A 20,121-nucleotide genomic window follows, 5' to 3' on the forward strand; every position below is an offset into this window, starting at 1 on the left:
AAATAAAATAAACTAAAAATATTTTTAATTAAAATTTTTTGAGTATAATTGACATGTAGTTTTTTTTAAACTTTAAGCATTTCAATTTATCTTGTTTAAAAAAGACATGCAGTGAGAAAGGCACAGAATATAGTTCCCCTCTCTGAGAAAGAGGAAATCAGAAATATGAATCCCCTTTTAGAAAGGACAGTATTTTAAATTAAGGGAACTATGAAATAAATCACTTAAAATTACTTTGTTTATTCAGATACTATGCTATGCCATAAAATTTAAGGAAAAAGAATTATAATCCAGTGAACCAAACCGAATCTTAGGTTGCTAGATAATCAGTTCTTAAATAAAATTGAATTTATGCTCTATTCTTTTTCATAAGATAGGTCTCTCTTTTGCCATCCTTCATTGTAAAGAAATAAGGACTCTCTTTTGGCCAAGTTGTTTTATTACAGTACTAGTCTTTATACATATATGTAAATCTACATACTTTTGTGTAAGATAAAGTTTAGAACTTTTTTTTTTAGGTTTATTTGAGAGAGAGAGAGAGAGAGAGAGAGAGAGAGAGAGAGAGAAATACATGCACTCCTAGAACACCCAGGCAATCCTAGAATTTTTTTTTTAAGATTTTATTTTTAAGTTATCTCTGTATCCAAGGTTGGGCTTCAACTCACAACCCCAGGATCAAGAGTCACATGCTCTACTGACTGAGCCAGCCAGATGCCCCAAGGTTTAGGACTTTAGAAGAAGTCATAAGACATAACCAATGCAAGAGACAGTGATGGCTTATACATTGTAGTTACTGTTAATCACATACTTGATACAACATACTTGATTCTATACTTGATAGAATTGTATTTTTTAATTCTTCTATTGCCCAGAGAAAAGCCCCCTGGTTCTCCATTAACAGTGTGATTTCCTAGATTTGATACTGATATTCAGCCGTCTCCTGGCCTCAGCTGCTTGCAGTAAATTTGAATTAAAGAGTTACTTTCAACAGTGCCCAAATATATGCCAGTTGTTCTCAATTGTGGCTACACCTTAGAATCCTGGTGGTTGGGGGAAGGGAGAAGATATTTTACAAAATACTGATACATGGGCCTCCCTTTCAGATATTCTGATTTATTTGCTCTTGGAGGGGGCTCAGGCATCTGTACTTTCAAGCATTTCCCAGCCGGTTCTAAAGTAAGAATCTCAGACACATGCAGAACTTAGACCTCTGTTGATTCAGTTCTTTCTGATTTTGCCTTCTTGAAAGCAGATTCTGCCAATGACATAAGAAACACTGACTGAAGTCACAAATAAAAGGATGCCAATATACATATGTAGAATGGATTTTTTCTACTCAATATAGATTTCCATAGAGAGAGCTGGCATTAGATAGAAAGATAAAGATTTTCTTGTTCATACACTTTCCCTTCTGTAATTCTTCTTCCTAAGCTGGATGTCTTTTGACAGCAGTCTATTCTCCAAATTTTGCTTCCATGAATAAAAATGAAAATTCACCTGCTCAAATCTTCCCTACCTTTTTTGTATGTTATCTTGAAGTTGGTTACCTGTTAAAATTCCTAAGAACACATTGACATCCCATTTAATTATGGTCTTTCCAATACAATTCCTTATTCTTTAGGAGCAATTCTAATTGTTATTAGTGATTTTATCCGAAGGAACCACTTTGATAATAGAAAATTCAGGTCCTGTGGTAGGGCAAACAGATTTAATTTGGGGATCTAAACCCTCAATCTTCATTACAAAACCAATGATACATTCTGCCTAAGGACAGAATAATTTAACTGAATCTTTGGTCATGATCCACATTGTCATATTCTAATGACAAAGACTAATATTTTTACAACCCTTTCAAACACACAAATTATGGTATACATCCCATGTATGCCCCTTCAACAAGTGAATAAGTTAAAAGCAAAATCTAGATCTGCAAAATTGTACATTTTGAAAACAAAGAAATTTTGATCAAGAAAGTGATTGATATAGAAAAATTAACTCAGTCTTTTTAATTTGGAGAATTCTATACCTTTAGTGTTATAGGGAAATTCAATGACTAACATTTAATAGAAGCAACAGAAAGTCAAAATTTTAATACTGATAGGAAGGTATCAGTATAAGGTAAAAGTGTCTAAAGAGTTTTGGGTTTTTTTTTAATGTTTATTTATTTTTGAGAGAGAGAGAAAGAGTGTAAGGGGGGAGGGGCAGAGACAGAGAGAGACACACACAGAATCTGAAGCAGGCTCCGGCCTCTGAGCTGTCAGCACAGAGCCCAACACGGAGCTCGAATCCATGAACCACAAGATCATGACCTGGGCCAAAATCAGACGCTCAACCGACTGAGCCACTGAGGTGCCCCAAGACTTTTCAGTTTTTAAAGAATGAGTAATTTAACATTACTATTTTAAAATATTTTTTATCGTTGTTATTAGTTGCATACCCTTGGAGATGGCACTTTGGCTTTAATGGCTTTCATTAGTTCAAATTCAGAAAAAATGGTGAAAACAAAGATATTACTATCTGCTCCAGTGGTCACCAAGAAACGGTCATCAAAACTAGTAGATATGCCTTTAACACATCCATAATTATTGTCATGCAGATTGAAATGCCAGTAGTCCACCATATTTGTCAACGAAGGATTATTCTGACTTAGGATATAGACTCGAATTGCTCCATTTTGCATTCCACAGAACATGAGATCTTGGTTAATGCTATGAAACATAAATTGTTCATATTAATTAGGTATATAATTTTATACCTTTTTTTAACATTTATTTATTTTTGAGAAAGAGCATGAGCAGGGGAGGGGCAGAAACAGAAGGAGACACAGAATCTGAAGCAGGCTTCAGGTGCTGTGCTGTCAGCACAGAACCCAATGCAGGGCTCAAACTCATGGACCCGAGAACATGACCTGAGCAGAAGTTGGTCGCTCAACCAACTGAGCCACCCAGGCACCCCAGATATATAATTTTAAATTAATGACACATGACTGAATTTTAATAACAAAGATGTTATGGACTTCATTGTGCACCCCCACTGTACATATCTTTAAGCCCTAACAAACTACTGCAAAAGAACAGAGGGGAAAAAGCCAATTTGAAATTTAGAGCTATTATATTTGATCTTCAAAAGAATGACTAGCATAAATGCTTAATTCTCAATTATTAAAGGACTAAGGATTCAAGTTGTGATTTCTGCAGGATCACTGTAACACTGAACCTTCCTTATCTGACCATGCAGGAGAATCCTAAGTAACAGAAAGTAAGTCCATACAAACCTATTGTGTGATAAACAGAAATTCTGACAGAATATTTGACAGAGGGACTTGAAATAGTGTTTCATGACTAGCTTTGATTCTATTTATTCATTAAGTTTATTTAACTATAAAATGTTTGGGGCACTTGGGTGGCTCAGTCGGGTAAGCGTCCAACTTCAACTCAGGTCATGATCTCATGGTACATGAGTTCAAGCCCCACATCAGGCTCTGTGCTGATAGCTCAGAGCTTGGAACCTGCTTCAGACTCTTTGTCTCCCTCTCTCTCTCCTCCCTCTCTCTCTTTCTCTCTCTCTCTCAAAAATAAATAAACACTAAATTTTTTTAAGAAGAAAATATTTGAGTGCCCCTCCATTCGGACACATCTTTAAAAATGAACAATATTCATAATGGACAACAACAGAGACACAAATGAGTTTTTTTTTTTTTAAGCTTTCTGAAATTTTGTTCACCTGAAAGTGATAGTATGGATGGGATTATCCTCTGTATCTTCAAGAAAACGAAAATCAAAAGGTTCATCCTTCTTTTCTGTGCCATTGATACTTTTCTCATATGGGGGGAACTCACAGTGATATAGAAAACCAGAATCATAGCCACCCTGGAAAAGAGATAAATAACATTGAAGGTAGTACTTGAATATAAGATACATATGACCACACAAGGATTTTTTTTATTCTTCAAATTTTAAAACCAAAAATAGATGTCTTAACACATCTATTTTTATATGACTTCTATTATTATAGATAGGTTTTATAAAGTAACTCATTGTCCATTTATATGGAACTATATGATTATGCAATAATAAAACACCTTACAATAATTTGCTTCCATTTAAAAGTCAATACAAGGAAGATATCACTTCTGACTACCTACTGAGTTCCATTTTATTTCAAGTATTATTCTGCACATACAGTATTTAATACAGTTTTGTAGGTCATGCTGTTCAGAGCTAGTTTTGAGTCTAGGGCATTGCTCTTCTCCCTGAAGCAATTACCAGCTCTGAAAGTACCATCTGAGAGGCTTTGAAATTCAGCAATCTGTTGTCTCATGGGCTTAGGGAGAGGGAAAGAATTCCCAAGGTCATCCAAGGAGAAGGAGCCACTGTAAACACACCTTCCACGGGGCTTTCCATTGCAACCCTAGAACACTACACCCTACAAGTATGAGTCATCTCAGTCACTGACTATATGAACATGATCTAGGATTTCTAGCTGCTTTCCAGAACAAAAATAAATTCCCAGGAGACAATGGCAATATACAGATTCTCAAGCTAATGCTACAGCTTTTCATATACAAGGTCAATTTTTCAATTAAAAAGAACACCCTATGCATACTTGTTAAGACAAGACTTGATTGAAAATCAAAAGAACAAACAGATCAAAGAAAAAATCATGAGAGGTGTTTATAAAATGGATTTCAAGTAACCAAGATTAATATATTTAAGGAATTTGAAGGCACTATGAAAAAGGTAAGAAGTCACCTGGAATCTGTAAAGAAAGTGAATAATGGAAAAAATAAAATTGTAGGACTGAAAAATAAAATGACAAAAATTCAATAGATTAGTTTGAAAGCAACTAGACACAGCTAGAATTATGAATCTGGAAGAGAGATCAGATAAAGCAGTCAGACCAAAGCAGGAGAAAGAAAAGAAGGATGACAAATACCAAAAGCAAGGGCAGTGTGTGTGTAAAATATCTATGGGTCATAGTGATAAGGGTTAATGTACATAGAACTGGAATCCCAGAAGAAACAAGGACAAAGATGGGCCAGAAGCAACATTGTGGTACATAATGGCTGAAATTTTTCAAAAACTGAGTGAAACTACATTGGGATTCAAGAAACACTATGAACACAAGCAAGAGAAATATGAAGAAATTATACCTTTTAACACAAAATCTTAAAAGCAACCAAGGAAAAAGACACATCAGGTTTCGAAGAAACAACAATAAAAAGATGCAGCTGGCAGAATTGAGGACAAAAGATTAAAAGACATCAAAGTTTGCAAAGAAAATATCCAGCAAAAATATGATTTTTTTAAAAAGGCAAAATGAAGATACCCCAAAACCCCCCAAAAAGCTCCCAAAACTGAGAGAATGTGTTACCAGCAGACCTACACTAAATACACATACATTTTTAGGCAGAATCTTCTGCAACTACAAAGATATAGAAAGAAATTAACAGTAAGAAAAAGGACAAACCAAAATGATATCAACAACAACAAAAATAGTAAAATACCTTTTAGGAATACAAATATATATATATATATATATATATATATATATATATATATATAAAGAAAATATATGGCAATGGAGAGGGGGAGGATACATGGCATTAAAGTACTCTATGATCTTTTTCTCTGTAATTAGAAGAGTAAATTTATGTCAAACTATATGAAGTTAAAGGTACATAATATAATCTTTAGGATCACCTCTAAAAGAGGGAGTGGAAAGGAAGGAAAAATTTCAAGTTAGGTGGTAGAGCATGTTTATGTGCTGCTAAGAACTGAGTAAACAGAGGGAAGTGGATAATACAGGAGACTAGGTGGTTTATTGTAGAACAAAATACTGGAGGATGTGAGAGGGGTGGGATCAAAGGGCCTTTGGGGAAAGTGTCCTTGGACAATTGCAGGAGACTATTCATCAACTCTAAGAGTGGACAAAAGCAGACAAGACTCGTATGGATCCCCATAGAATGTTAGATTTGTTTGAGACAAGACAAGGAAAATTTTTTTTTCTCATATTTGTTAAATAACACTTTTTGCATGTTTCCAGGACACTAGAACTCTACTACACTGTATTACAGTTCTTTCTATGCCTCTCTCCCTCGTGATACGAAGTTCTTTCTATGCCTCTCTCCCTCCTGAAGTCAGGAACCATGTCTTATTTATCCCTTACCCTAGAACCCCACACAATTATAGTCATCAACAACTGTTTCATAAAACAAAGACAAAGTATAAAGGCACTAATAAGTGGAGTCCTAGGTGCCTCCATCACTACTTTCTATTCTTCTTGCTGCTTGTCTCCTTAGAAGTTTCTAACAAAGATGCATTTCTAGGAAAAGTTGAACAGGGGAGAAGTTAATGCTCGTTACTTCTTGTAGCAACAATCCTTGGCTAGTCAGCATCCTGGGACACTGGGATCTGGGACAAACTATGAATTAGTGATAGTCTTTCACATATGGGATGTTGTGGGTTCAATCCCAGAATACTTTAATGAAATTAATATTGCAATAAAGTGAGTCAAATGATTTTTTTTGTTCCCTGGTACATATAAAAATTATGTTTACACTATAGCATAGACTATTAAGTGTGTAATAGCATTATGTCTAACAGTGTACATACCTTAAATTTAAAAATACTTTATTGCCCAAAATTTCCAACCATAATCTGAGCTTTTGGAAAGTCTTAATCTTTTTGCTGGTGGGGTCCTGCCTTGATGTTGATGGCTGCTGACTGATCAAGGTGGTGGCTGCTGAAGGTTGGGGTAGCTGCGGAATTTCTTAAAATAAGACAGTGGTCAAGTTTGCTGCATCAACTGATTTTTCCTTTCATGAATTTCTCTGTAGCATGCAATGCTGTTAATATTTTACTCACAGTAGAACTTCTTTCAAAATTGGAGTCAATCCCCTCAAACCCTACTAATTAGTAACTAAGTTTATGCCATATTCTAAATATTTTGCTGCCATTTCAACAGTCTTTATAGCATCTTCACCGGCGGGCGGGGGGGGTGGGGAAATTCCATCTCACTTTCTTTGCTCATCCATAAAAAGCAACTGCTCATTTGTTAAAGTTGTATCATGAGATGGTAGACATTCAGTCACATCTTTAGGCTCTACTCAGAGTTCTAGTTCTCTTGCTGCTTCCACCACATCTTCAGTTACTTCCTCCACTCAAGTCTTGAACCCTCAAAGTCATCCATAAGGGTTGGAATCAACTTCTTCCAAGAATTCCTGCTAATGTCGATATTTTGACCTATTCCCATGAATCTAGAATGGTAAATCCTTTCCAGAAGGTTTTCAGTTGGTTTTGCCCAGATCCATTAGAGGAATCACTCTCTATGGCAGTTATAGCCTTACAAAATATTTCTTAAATAATAAGACTTGAAAGTCTACTTTACTCTTTGATCCACAGGCTACAAAATGGATGTTGTGCTAGGAGGCATAAAAACAACATTAATCTCATCATAGGTCTCCAGGAATCATGGGTAACCAGCTATGTTGTCAATGAACAATAATATTTTAAAAGGAATCTTCTTTTTTTCTGAACAGTTCTCCCAGCTTTGTTGTTCCATTTATAGTGCACAGGCAGTAGGGATTTAGCACAATTCTTAAGGGCCCTAGGATATTCAGAATGGTAAATGAGCACTGGCTTCAAATTTAAGTCACCAGCTGCGTTAGCCCCTAACAAAAGGGTCAACCTATTCTTTGAAGCCAGGAATTGACATATCCTTTATGAAAGTCCTAGATGACATCATCCAGTAGAAGGTTGTTTCGTCTACATTGAAAATCTATTGTGGTGCACCTAGGTGGCTGACTGAGCATCTGACTTTGGCTCCAGTCATCTCATGGTTCATGAATTTGAGCCCTATGTCTGGCTCTGTGTGGACAGCTCGGAGCCTGGAGCCTAGTTCAGATTCTGTGTCCCCTCTCTATCTGCCCCTCCCCCATTTGCACTCTGTCTCTCTCTCAAAAATAAACATTAAAAAAAAATTTTTTTAAGAAAATCTATTGTTCAGTGTAGCCACCTTCATGACTGATCTTTTTTTTTTTTAATGTTTATTGATTTTTGACAGAGAGAGAGAGAGAGAGAGAGACAGAGCATGAGCGGGGGAGGGGCAGAGAGAGAGGGAGATCACAGATTCTGAGGCAGGCTCCAGGCTCTGAGCTGTCAGCACAGAGCCCGACGCGGGGCTCGAACTCACAGACCGCGAGATCATGACCAGAGCCAAAGTCAGACGCTCAACCGACAACCACCCAGGCACCCCATGACTAATCTTAGCTAGATCCTCTGGATAACTTGCTGCAGCTTCTCCATCAGCACCTGCTGCTGTACCTCACACTTCTCTATTATGGAGATGGCTTCTTTCCTTCTTTGCTTAAACTTCATGGACCAACCCCTGCTAACTTCAAACTTTTCTTCTGAAGCTTTCTCACCTCTCCCAGAATTGGAGAGAGTTAGGGCGTTGCTCTGCATTAGGCTTTGGCTGAAGAGAATGTTGTGGCTGGTTTTATCTTCCATCCAGGCCACTGAAATTTTCTCCATATCAGCAATAAGGCTATTTTGCTTTCTCGGTATTTGTGTGTTTACTGGAATAGCACTTTTAATTTCTTTCAAGAACTTCTCCTTTGGAGGGCATCTGGCTGGTTAGGAGATAGAGCATGTGACTATTGATCTCAGGGTAATGAGTTCAAACCCCATGTTGGGCATGGAGCCTACTAAAAAAAAAAAACCTTTTCCTTTGCATTAACATCTTGGCCTACTATTTGGCACAAGAGACCTAGCTTTTGTCCTGCCTTGGCTTTTGACATGCGTTTCTCACTAAGCTTAATCATTTCTTGTTTCTGATTTAAAGTGAGAAACATGTGACTCTTCCTTTCAAGTGAAAAATTAGAAGCTATTGTAGGGTTATTAATTGGCCTAATTTAAATATTCTTGTATCTCAGGGAAGGCCCAAGGAGAGGGAGAGAGATGAGGGAATGACTAGTTAGTGGAGCAGTGAAAACACACACAATATTTATCGTTAGGTTTGCTGTCTTAAATGGGTGTGGTTCATGGCTCCCCAAAACAATTACAATAGTAACAAAGATCAATGATCACAGATCACCATAACAATAATAATGAGAAAGTTTGGAATATCGCAAGAATTACCGAAATGTGACACACAGACATGAAGTGAGCCAATGTTGTAGAAATAATGATGCTGATTAGCTTGCTCAACACAGGATGGCCACAAACCTTCAATTTGTGACAATCACAGTATGTGTGAAGTATAATAAAATCGTGTCAATTATTAGTCTTTTTGTTAATGGAGCTGAAGTTTGTGACAAATTTATAACGAAGGAAATCTTGTTTTGCAATCAATTGTTTCATGATAGTAGAAAAGATATAATTAGAGAATGTAATTATCACAACTTTGTGACAGTCCTCTGTCTTTGACTCTCTGATATCTATTTTTCTCTTCTTCCATATTAGCCAAGTTCCAATTTTGTTCAGGGTGACAATGTGACCATCTAAAAATAGTCATCTTCCCAGACTTCCACGTGGCCACACAGCATAGCTGCAGATAACAAAATGCAAACAAAACTCTGCAGGATAGTGTGGCCATTATTTTCAAAATGTCAATGAGTTTCAAATTAAAGAAACAATAGAAAGAGCCAGAAGACTCTTTAGCCCTTTGCCCTTCCTTCTACCTTTAATTCTTCTTCTCTTTGACCCCCTGAAATATGAATGATCATTATAGACGATAGCAGATATTATAAGCAGACATAAAATATATTAAGATGACACAAAAACTGTAAGTCACATTCATTCATCAAAATTCACAACTTATTCAATAGTAGTTAACAAATGGTCTCACCATAAGAGAAAGTAAGAATGGCCTGGAAATTCATGATCAGAAACTATTTAATCAAAATTATGTACTACATTATTACTCACCAAAGAAACCCAGAACTTCCCTGGCTCAGAGTAAAATCCACAGAGGATGCGACAGGGGGTTGATGGAATAAAGATTTCGGGTAATGGCTCCTCTTCCTCTCTTTCCTCCTCCTCCTCCACCTGGAATTCCTTTTCTCCATCTTCTTTCATCTCTGCTGCTAGCTGCTTCCTCCTTTCTTCCTTCTCCTTCTCCTTCAACTCCTTTTGTTTCTTTCTCTTTTCTATTTCTATTAATCTCTTTTGCAAGAGACATTAAGATAAAAAACTGTAAATCATTCATTCATTTACAGTAATGGGATGAAAAAGAAAGTGGAAGGAAGAACTCACAGCTCTGATGTAACAAATAGTGTCATTTAAAAATAAATCAATTTGGGGGTATATCTTTAAACTTTTCAAATCATTTCTGTATTACCTGCTTCGATCCTAGTTTTATAGAAATTATTTTCTTTTTTCCTAATAGAGAAACTAAATACATTTTCTTTCAGAGTCCATCTCCATCAACCCATGAACTAGGTAGACCAAAATAACCATGGAGGAAAGGTGTTTCTATTTTAGTAGATACTAAAATAGTAATAGCAAAACTGTGAGTTAGGCCTTCCACATCTATCAAATGGTGATTTCAAAAGTCACCTAACACTAGCATCCCTACCTCCCATCTTTTATTCTTTTTATCCCTCAGAATTACTTCCTAATTTATATGATTTCATCACATCAATCTCCTCCTCAAAATCTCACAATGGGAGGAGTGACTGAAAAGCTTCTGCAAAACAAAAGAGGTGGAGACACAGTAATGAAGGGAACCTCCAATCCCAAATGCCATAAACTGCAGTGGGAAGGGATACTACTGAGACATCCTGAGCAGAATCATCTGCCCTGGAACACAGGGGAAAAAAGCCAAGGTTTAAAAGAACAACTAGTATGTAAAAGAACCAGCCCTAAAACCCTCCCAAACTAAAGGGAGCTGCTGGAACTCTCTCTGGGTTAGAAGGGCTGACAAGCACCCCAGTTTATGCTCCCCCTCCACCATGACAGTGTCAATGGGATGAGAGGGTCTGAGCACCCTAACCAGCCTACTACGTCAGTGAGCCTCAGACACCTGGCCCCAGCAATCCCACCAAGGAGGCTCTAGGGCGGTATATACCAGGACACCCCTTGATAGTACTCAGTACAGCTTCAGCTGTTGCCCCAAGGTGACACAGGTGCGAAGCATCCCTGAACACTCCAGGTCCATACCCACTTTGGCTTCAGCTTGCTAGGCACCATCAACACAGAGTACCCTAGGACCTCCTGGCTGATGTCTGTTTGGCCCAGCTGTCCCACCAGGGTGCCCCCTGTACAGAGCATCCCAGGACACATTGGACTCCACCAGCCTTGGTTTCCATTGCCCCACAATGGCACCCCCTTTGCTGCACACTCAGGGACCCTCCAGTTTATACCTACTTCACCTTCAGTTGTCCTGCCAGGGCATCTCAGGATGGAACGCTCCTAAATACCCTGGCTTGCACACATTTCTGCTTCAGCCGTCCTGCCAAGGTGCCTTCTGTATGGAAGGTCCAGCCCCCCACTCACCCTCCCTTAGCTTGCATCCACTTCAGTTTTAGCTGACCTGCCAGGGCATCCCTGAAAAGAATCCCCTTGGACACACTGGCTTGTGCTGGCCTGGGTTTATCACCCCATCAGGGCACCCCCTGCAATGAGCACTGCAGGACGCTCCAGCTTGTACCAACTTCAGCTTCAGCTGTCCTGCCAGGGCACCTCTGCACATAAGGGCCCAGGATCCTTCAAACTTGCACCCACTTCAGCTTTAGTTGTCCTGTCAGGGTGTCTACTATATGGAGACCCCTAGGACCTCCCACTTGCACTCACTTCAGCTATGGTCATCTCACCAGGTCAGTCACAGCATGGAATGCCCTGCAACCCCCAGCCTACAACAACCACAGCTCCTGCCAGCCAGCAGAAGTCGCCAAGCATACACAGGGGACGACCAGACATAAGACCATTTCTTCAAATTCAGAGGTAGCTGCTCTGCTAATTCATCAAAATAAACATGGAAGTCAATAACAATGGGGAAACAGGAGTATGTTCCAAAAGAAAGAAAAAGACAAAACCTCAGAATAAGTACTAAGTAAAAAGGAAATAAGCAATATGCCTAACAAAGAGTTTAAAGCAATGATCATAAAGATGCTTACCAGGCTGGAGAAAAGAGTGAAAGAACTCAGTGAAGCCTTCAACCAAGAGATGGAAAATATAAAAAAGAACCAGAGATGAAGAACACAATAACTTAAGTACAAACAAACAAATAAACAACAACAAAGAACACTAGAGAGAATCAAAAGATTAGAAGATATAGAAGAATGGATCAGTGATCTGGAAGAGAGGGTAATGGAAAGCACCCAAGCTGAACAGCAAGGGGGAAATAAAAAAAGCAGGATAAGTTAAGAGATCTTTTAGACAACATCAAGCAAACAAATATTTGCATTATGGGGGTCCCAGAAGGAAAAAGAGAGAACAGGGCAGAAAACTCAGTTGAAGGCATACTAGTAAAAACTTCACTCATCTGGAAAAAGATATAGATATCTAGGTTTAGGAAGCATGGAGCGTTCAAAATAAGATGAGCCCAAGAATGTCCACACCATGACATAATAATTAAAATGTCAAAAGTTAAAGATAAAAAAAGAATTTTAAAAATAGCAAGAGAGAAGTATAAAAGGAAAGCGCATAAGGCTATTGGTTGGATTTTCAGCAGAAACTTTGCAGGCCAGAAGGGAGTAGCACTACATATTCAAAGTCTTGAAAGGAAAAAAACTACAACCAAGAATACTCTACCTGGCAAGGTTATCATTCAGAATAAAAGGAAAGAGAGTTTCCCAGACAAAAATTAAAGGAGTTTATCATCACTAAATTGGCCTTACAAAAATGCAAAAGGACTTCTTTAAGTATAAAAGAAAAGCCCATAATTAGAAGAAAATTATGAATAAAAATATGTAAAATATGGTAGCCTAAACATAAAATGTGGAGAGAGGGGTATAAAAAATAAGTTTTTTAGAATGTGTTTGAACTTAGATGACCATCAACTTAATATAAACTGCTATATACTTAGGAAGCAATATACAAACCTCATGGTAACTATAAACCTATCCTAAAACAAAACCTATAATAGATACACAAAAAAAAGAGGGGGGGGGGGATAATGACACTACAGAAAGTCAATCACAAAAAAAGAGAGTAAGAAAAGAACTAAGAACTCCAAAAAAAAAAACCAATCAGAAAATGATTAACAAAATGACAATAAGTACATACATATCGATAATTACTTAAATGTAAATTGTCTAAATCCTCCAATAAAAAGGTAGAGGGTGACAAATCAGAAAAAAAGAAAGACTCATCTATATGCTGCCTACAAAAGATTCACTTCAGACCTAAAGAAACAGACTGAGACTGAAAGAATTGAAAAAGATATTCCACTACAAATGGAAGCAGCAAAAAAGCTGGAGCAGGAATACTCATAACAAATAAAATAGACTTTAAACTCTAAAATAAAAACTATAATAACAGACAAAGAAGAGCATTATATAATGATAAAGGGATCAATCCAACAAGTAAATATCTATGTACCCAACATTGGAGTACCTAAACAAAGGAAATATTAATAGATATAAAGGGAGGAACTGACAGTAACACAATAGTAAGGGACTTTAACACTTAATTTACATCAATGAATAGGTCATTCAGGCAGAAAAATCAATGAGGAAATAGTGTCTTTGAATGACATATAAGACCAGATAGACTTAATATATGCAGAACATTCCATCCAAGAACAACAGAATACACATTCTCTTTAAGTGCATGTGGAACATTCTCATTCTCATTAGGCCACAAAACAAGTCTCAATTTAAGAAGACTGAAATCATATCATTCATCTTTTACAATCACAACACTATGAAACTAGAACTCACAATCACAAGAAAAAACCACAAACATGTGGAGGCTAAACATACAACCAGTGAGTCAATGAAGAAATCAAAGAATAAATGAAAAAAAAAATACATGGAGACAAATGAAAATGAAAACACAACTGTCCAAAATCTTTGGGATGCATTGAAAGCAGTTCTAAGAGGGAAATTTATAGCAGCACAGGCCTATCTCAAGAAACAAGAAAAAGTTCAAATAAACTAACTTTACGCATGAAAGAACTAGAAAAAGGATGAAGTCCTAGGTAAATAGAAGGAAGGAAGTAATAAAGCTCAGAGCAGAACAAAATGGCACATAGACCAATGAAAAAGAAGACCAATGAAATCAAGATCTGCTTCTTTCAAGAGACAAACAAAATCGATAAACCTTTAGTCAGACTCATCAGTAATAAAAGAGAAAAGACCCAAATAAATAAAATAACAAAAGGAAAATGTAACAACCAGCACCATAAAAATACAAGAATAATGAAAGAATACTGTGAAAAATTATATACCAAAAAATTGGACAACCTAAAAGAAATGGATAAATTCCTAGAAACATACAATCTTCCAAAACTGAATAAGGAAGAAAGGGAAAATCTGAAGAGACCAATTACTAGTAATAAAATTGAATCAGTAATCAAAAATCTACCAAAAAGCAAAGCCTGTAACCAGATGGATTCATAGGTAAACTCTACCAAACATTTAGAGAAGAGTCAATACCTCTCCCCCTCAAACAGGGAAAGATTCCAAGTATATTCTGAGAGGTCAGCATTACCCTGATACCAAAACCAGATGAAGATCATTTAAAAAAGAAGAAGAAAACTACAGGGAAATATCCCTGATAAACATAGATGCAAAAATCCTCAACAAGATATTAGCAAACCACATTCAACAATATATTAAAGGGATCATTCACCACAATCAAGTAGGATTTATCCTCAAGATGCAAGAATGGGGTAGGAGGACGCTGAGTTCACCCCACCCTGCTGATCGCTTAGATTCCACCCACATCAGCCTAATTTACCCAGAAAACTGCCAGAAGACTAGCGGAACGGACTCTCCACATCCAAGCGCAGACAAGAGGCCCACAGAAGAGGGTAGGAAGGGCGGAGAGGCAGTGCATGCTACATGGACTTGCAGGAGGAAACCGGGGCAGTGGAAAGGCAGCCAGCCCACCCTGCAAGGCAGAGCCCCCGAGTCTGGCTTGCAAAAGCAAAGGGGCCAGACGGAGTGTGTTCTGACAGCCAGCAGGACTTAACATCTGGAAGGTTATAAGTTAACAGCACTGCTCAGAGAGTGGGAGGGCTAGAGGACAATGGGAGGGAGAGTTGTTGAGCTCTGGAGGACAGAGCTCAGCTTGTCGGGGAACAAAGGCACTGTGAAGCGCCATCTCCCTCACCCATCCCCCAGCCAAAATACCAAAGGGAACCAGTTCCTGTCATAAACTTGCTTGCATCACGCAAACACCCAATGCTGTGGATCCATCCCTCTGACAGGTCTGCCTCCTTCCCGGTGCCGCAGAGCCCCTCCCGAAGCAGACCATCAAAGGCAAAGTGAGCTGAGCAAAAAACGAATTAAGCAATACGGCAGGAAATGAATTTAAAATAATAGTCATAAAATCAATCTCTGGGCTTGAAAAAAGCATAGAGAACAGCAGAGAATCTATTACTACAGAGATCAAGGGACTAAGAAACAGTCAGGAGGACCTAAAAAATGCTAGAAATGACCTGCAAAATAAAATGGAGGTGACCACAGCTCAGATTGAAGAGGCAGAGGAGAGAATAGGGGAATTAGAAGATAAAATTATAGAAAAAGAGGAAGCTGAAAAAAAGATAAAAAAATCCAGGAGTGTAAGGGGAGACTTAGAGAACTAAGTGACACAATTAAACGAAATAATATATGTATAATTGGGATTCCAGAGGAGGAAGAGAGAGGGAAAGGTGCTGAAGGTGTACTTGAAGAAATCATAGCTGAGAACTTCCCTGATCTGGGGAAGGAAAAAGGCATTGAAATCCAAGAGGCACAGAGAACTCCCTTCAGATGTAACTTGAATCGATTTTTTGTATGACATATCATAGTGAAACCAGCAAAATACAAGGATAAAGAGAAAATTCTGAAAGCAGCTAGGGATAAACATGCTCTAACATATAAAGGGAGACTGATAAGACTCATGACGGATATATCTACTGAAACTTGGCAGGCCAGAAAAGAATGGCAGGAAATCTTCAATGTGATGAACAGAAAAAATATGCAGCCGAGAATCCTTTATCCAGCAAGTCTGTCATTCAGAATAGAAGGAGAGATAAAGGTCTTCCCAAACAAACAAAAACTGAAGGAATTCATCACCACTAAATCAGCCTTACAAGAGATCCTAAGGGGGATCCTGTGAGATGAAGTACCAGAGACATCGCTGCAAGCATGAAACCTTCAGACATCACAATGACTCTAAACCCATATCTTTCTGTAATAACACTGAATGTAAATGGACTAAATGCACCAACCAAAAGACATAGGGTATCAGAATGGATAAAAAAACAAGACCCATCTATTTTCAGTCTACAAGAGACTCATTTTAGATCTGAGGACACCTTCAGAATGAAAGTGAGGGGATGGAGAACTATCTATCATGCTACTGAAGTCAAAAGAAAGCTGGAGTAGCCATACTTATATCAGACAAACTAGACTTTAAATTAAAGGCTGTAACAAGAGATGAAGAAGGGCATTATATAATAATCACAGGGTCTATCCATCAGGAAGAGCTAACACTTATAAATGTCTATGTGCCGAATATGGGAGCCCCCAAATATATAAAACAATTATTCACAAACATAAGCAACCTTATTGATAAGAATGTGGTAATTGCAGGGGACTTTAACACTCCACTTACAACAATGGATAGATCATCTAGACAGAGGATGAATAAAGAAACAAGGGCCCTGAATGATACATTGGATCAGATGGACCTAACAGATATATTTAGAACTCTGCATCCCAAAGCAACAGAATATACTTTCTTCTTGAATGCACATGGAACATTCTCCAAGATAGATCACATACTGGGTCACAAAACAGCCCTTCATAAGTATACAAGAATTGAGATCATACCATGAACACTTTCAGACCACAACGCTATGAAGCTTGAAATCAACCACAAGAAAAAGTCTGGAAAACCTCCAAAATCATGGAAGTTAAAGAACACCCTACTGAAAAATGAATGGGTCTTTTGGGATGAGCACTGGGTGTTGTATGGAAACCAATTTGACAATAAATTTCATATATTAAAAAAAAAAAAAAGAATGAATGGGTCAACCAGGCAATTAGAGAAGAAATTTTAAAAATATGGAAACAAATGAAAATCGAAATACAATAATCCAAACACTTTGGGATGCAGCAAAGGCAGTCCTGAGAAGAAAATACATTGCAATCCAGGCCTATCTCAAGAAACAAGAAAAATCCCAAATACAAAATCTAACAGCACACCTAAAGGAAATAGAAGCAGAACAGCAGAGATACCCCAAACCCAGCAGAAGAAGAGCAATAATAAAGATCAGAGCAGAAATAAACAATATAGAATCTAAAAAAAACTGTAGAGCAGATCAACGAAACCAAGAGTTGGTTTTTTGAAAAAATAAACAAAATTGATAAACCTCTAGCCAGGCTTCTCAAAAAGAAAAGGGAGAGGACCCAAATAGATAAAATCATGAATGAAAATGGAATGATTACAACCAATCCCTCAGAGATACAAGCAATTATCAGGGAATACTATGAAAAATTATATGCCAACAAACTGGACAACCTGGAAGAAATGGACAAATTCTTAAGCACCCACACCCTTCCCAAACTCAATCAGGAGGAAATAGAAAGCTTGAACAGACCCATAACCAGCGAAGAAATTGAATCAGTTATCAAAAATCTCCCAACAAATAAGATTCCAGGACCAGATGGCTTCCCTAGGGAATTCTAGCAGACATTTAAAGCAGAGATAATACCTATCCTTCTCAAGCTATTCCAAAAAATAGAAAGGGAAGGAAAACTTCCAGACTCATTCTATGAAGCCAGCATTACTTTGATTCCTAAACCAGACAGAGACCCAGTAAAAAAAGAGATCTACAGGCCAATATCCCTGATGAATGTGGATGCAAAAATTCTCAATAAGATACTATCAAATTGAATTCAACAGCATATAAAAAGAATTATTCACCATGATCAAAAGTGGGATTCATTCCTGGGCTGCAGGGCTGGTTCAACATTCACAAATCAATGTGATACATCACATTAATAAAAGAAAAGATAAGAACCATATAATCCTGTCAATTGATGCAGAAAAGGCATTTGAGAAAATTCAGCATCCTTTCTTAATAAAAACCCTCGAGAAAGTCGGGATAGAAGGAACATACTTAAAGATCATAAAAGCCATTTATGAAAAGCCCACAGCTAATATCATCCTCAATGGGGAAAAACTGAGAGCTTTCTCCCTGAGATCAGGAACACAACAGGGATGTCCACTCTCACCACTGTTGTTTAACATAGTGTTAGAAGTGCTAGCATCAGCAATCAGACAACAAAAGGAAATCAAATGCATCAAAATTGGCAAAGATGAAGTCAAGCTTTCACTTTTTGCAGATGACATGATATTATACATGGAAAACTCAAACTCCACCAAAAGTCTGCTAGAACAGATACATGAATTCAGCAAAGTCGCAGGATACAAAATTAATGCACAAAAATCAGTTGCATTCTTATACACTAATAATGAAGCAACAGAAAGACAGATAAAGAAACTGATCCCATTCACAATTGCACCAAGAAGCATAAAATACCTAGGAATAAATCTAGCCAAAGATGTAAAAGATCTGTATACTTAAAACTATAGAAAGCTTATGAAGGAAATTGAAGAACATATAAAGAAATGGAAAAACATTCCATGCTCATGGATTGGAAGAATAAGTATTGTTAAAATGTCAATACTACCCAAAGCTATCTACACATTCAATGCAATCCCAATCAAAATTGCACCAACATTCTTCTCGAAACTAGAACAAGCAATCCTAAAATTTGTATGGAACCACAAAAGGCCCCGAATAGCCAAAGTAATTTTGAAGAAGAAGACCAAAGCAGGAGGCATCACAATCCCAGACTTTAGCCTCTACTACAAAGCTGTAATCATCAAGACAGCATGGTGTTGGCACAAAAACAGACACATAGACCAATGGGATAGAATAGAAACCCCAGAACTAGACCCACAAACGTATGGCCAACTCATCTTTGACAAAGCAGGAAAGAACATCCAATGGAAAAAAGACAGTCTCTTTAACAAATGGTGCTGGGAGAACTGGACAGAAACATGCAGAAGATTAAACTAGATCACTTTCTCACAGCATTCACAAAAATAAACTCAAAATGCATAAAGGACCTGAATGTGAGATCGGAAACCATCAAAACCTTAGAGGAGAAAGCAGGAAAAAACCTCTCTGATCTCAGCCGCAGCAATTTCTTACTTGACACATCCCCAAAGACAAGGGAATTAAAAAGCAAAAATGAACTATTGGGACCTCACGAAGATAAAAAGCTTCTGCACTGCAAAGGAAACAACCAACAAAGCTAAAAGGCAACCAACGGAATGGGAAAAGATATTTGCAAATGACATATCGGACAAAGGGCTAGTATCCAAAATCTATAAAGAGCTCACCAAACTCCACACCCTAAAAACAAATAATCCAGTGAAGAAATGGGCAGAAGACATGAATAGAACCTTCTCTAAAGAAGACATCCAGATGGCCGACAGGCACATGAAAAGATGCTCAACGTCGCTCCTCATCAGGGAAATACAAATCAAGACACACTCAGATATTACCTCATGCCAGCCAGAGTGGCTAAAATGAACAGATCAGGAGACTATAGATGCTGGAGAGGATGTGGAGAAACGGGAACCCTCTTGCACTGTTGGTGGGAATGCAAATTGGTGCAGCCACTCTGGAAAACAGTGTGGAGGTTCCTCAAAAAATTAAAAATAGACCTACCCTATGACCCAGCAGTAGCACTGCTAGGAATTTACCCAAGGGATTCAGGAGTAATGATGCATAGGGGCACTTGTACCCCAATGTTTCTAGCAGCACTCTTGACAACAGCCAAATTATGGAAAGAGCCTAAATGTCCATCAACTGACGAATGGATAAAGACATTGCGGTTTATATACACAATGGAATACTATGTGGCAATGAGAAAGAATGAAATCTGGC

At 37.8% G+C, this 20,121-nt stretch overlaps 1 protein-coding gene across 7 annotated transcripts in view; it reads right to left on the minus strand.

Annotated features, from left to right (window-relative positions):
* Positions 1–20,121, minus strand: part of CFAP44 (cilia and flagella associated protein 44) — a 158,714-nt gene that overhangs the window by 87,004 nt on the left and 51,589 nt on the right. For all 7 annotated transcript variants that reach the window (XM_042998754.1, XM_042998752.1, XM_042998753.1 and 4 more), the window contains exons 17-19: positions 9,930–10,166; positions 3,724–3,869; positions 2,438–2,708 (exon numbers count right to left, since the gene is read on the minus strand). In XM_042998754.1, coding sequence (XP_042854688.1) covers positions 2,438–2,708; positions 3,724–3,869; positions 9,930–10,166 — 654 coding nt within the window. The remainder of the gene's footprint in view (positions 1–2,437; positions 2,709–3,723; positions 3,870–9,929; positions 10,167–20,121) is intronic.

Source organism: Panthera tigris, chromosome C2 (assembly GCF_018350195.1).
Source record: "Panthera tigris isolate Pti1 chromosome C2, P.tigris_Pti1_mat1.1, whole genome shotgun sequence".
Classification (NCBI taxonomy): domain Eukaryota; kingdom Metazoa; phylum Chordata; class Mammalia; order Carnivora; family Felidae; genus Panthera; species Panthera tigris.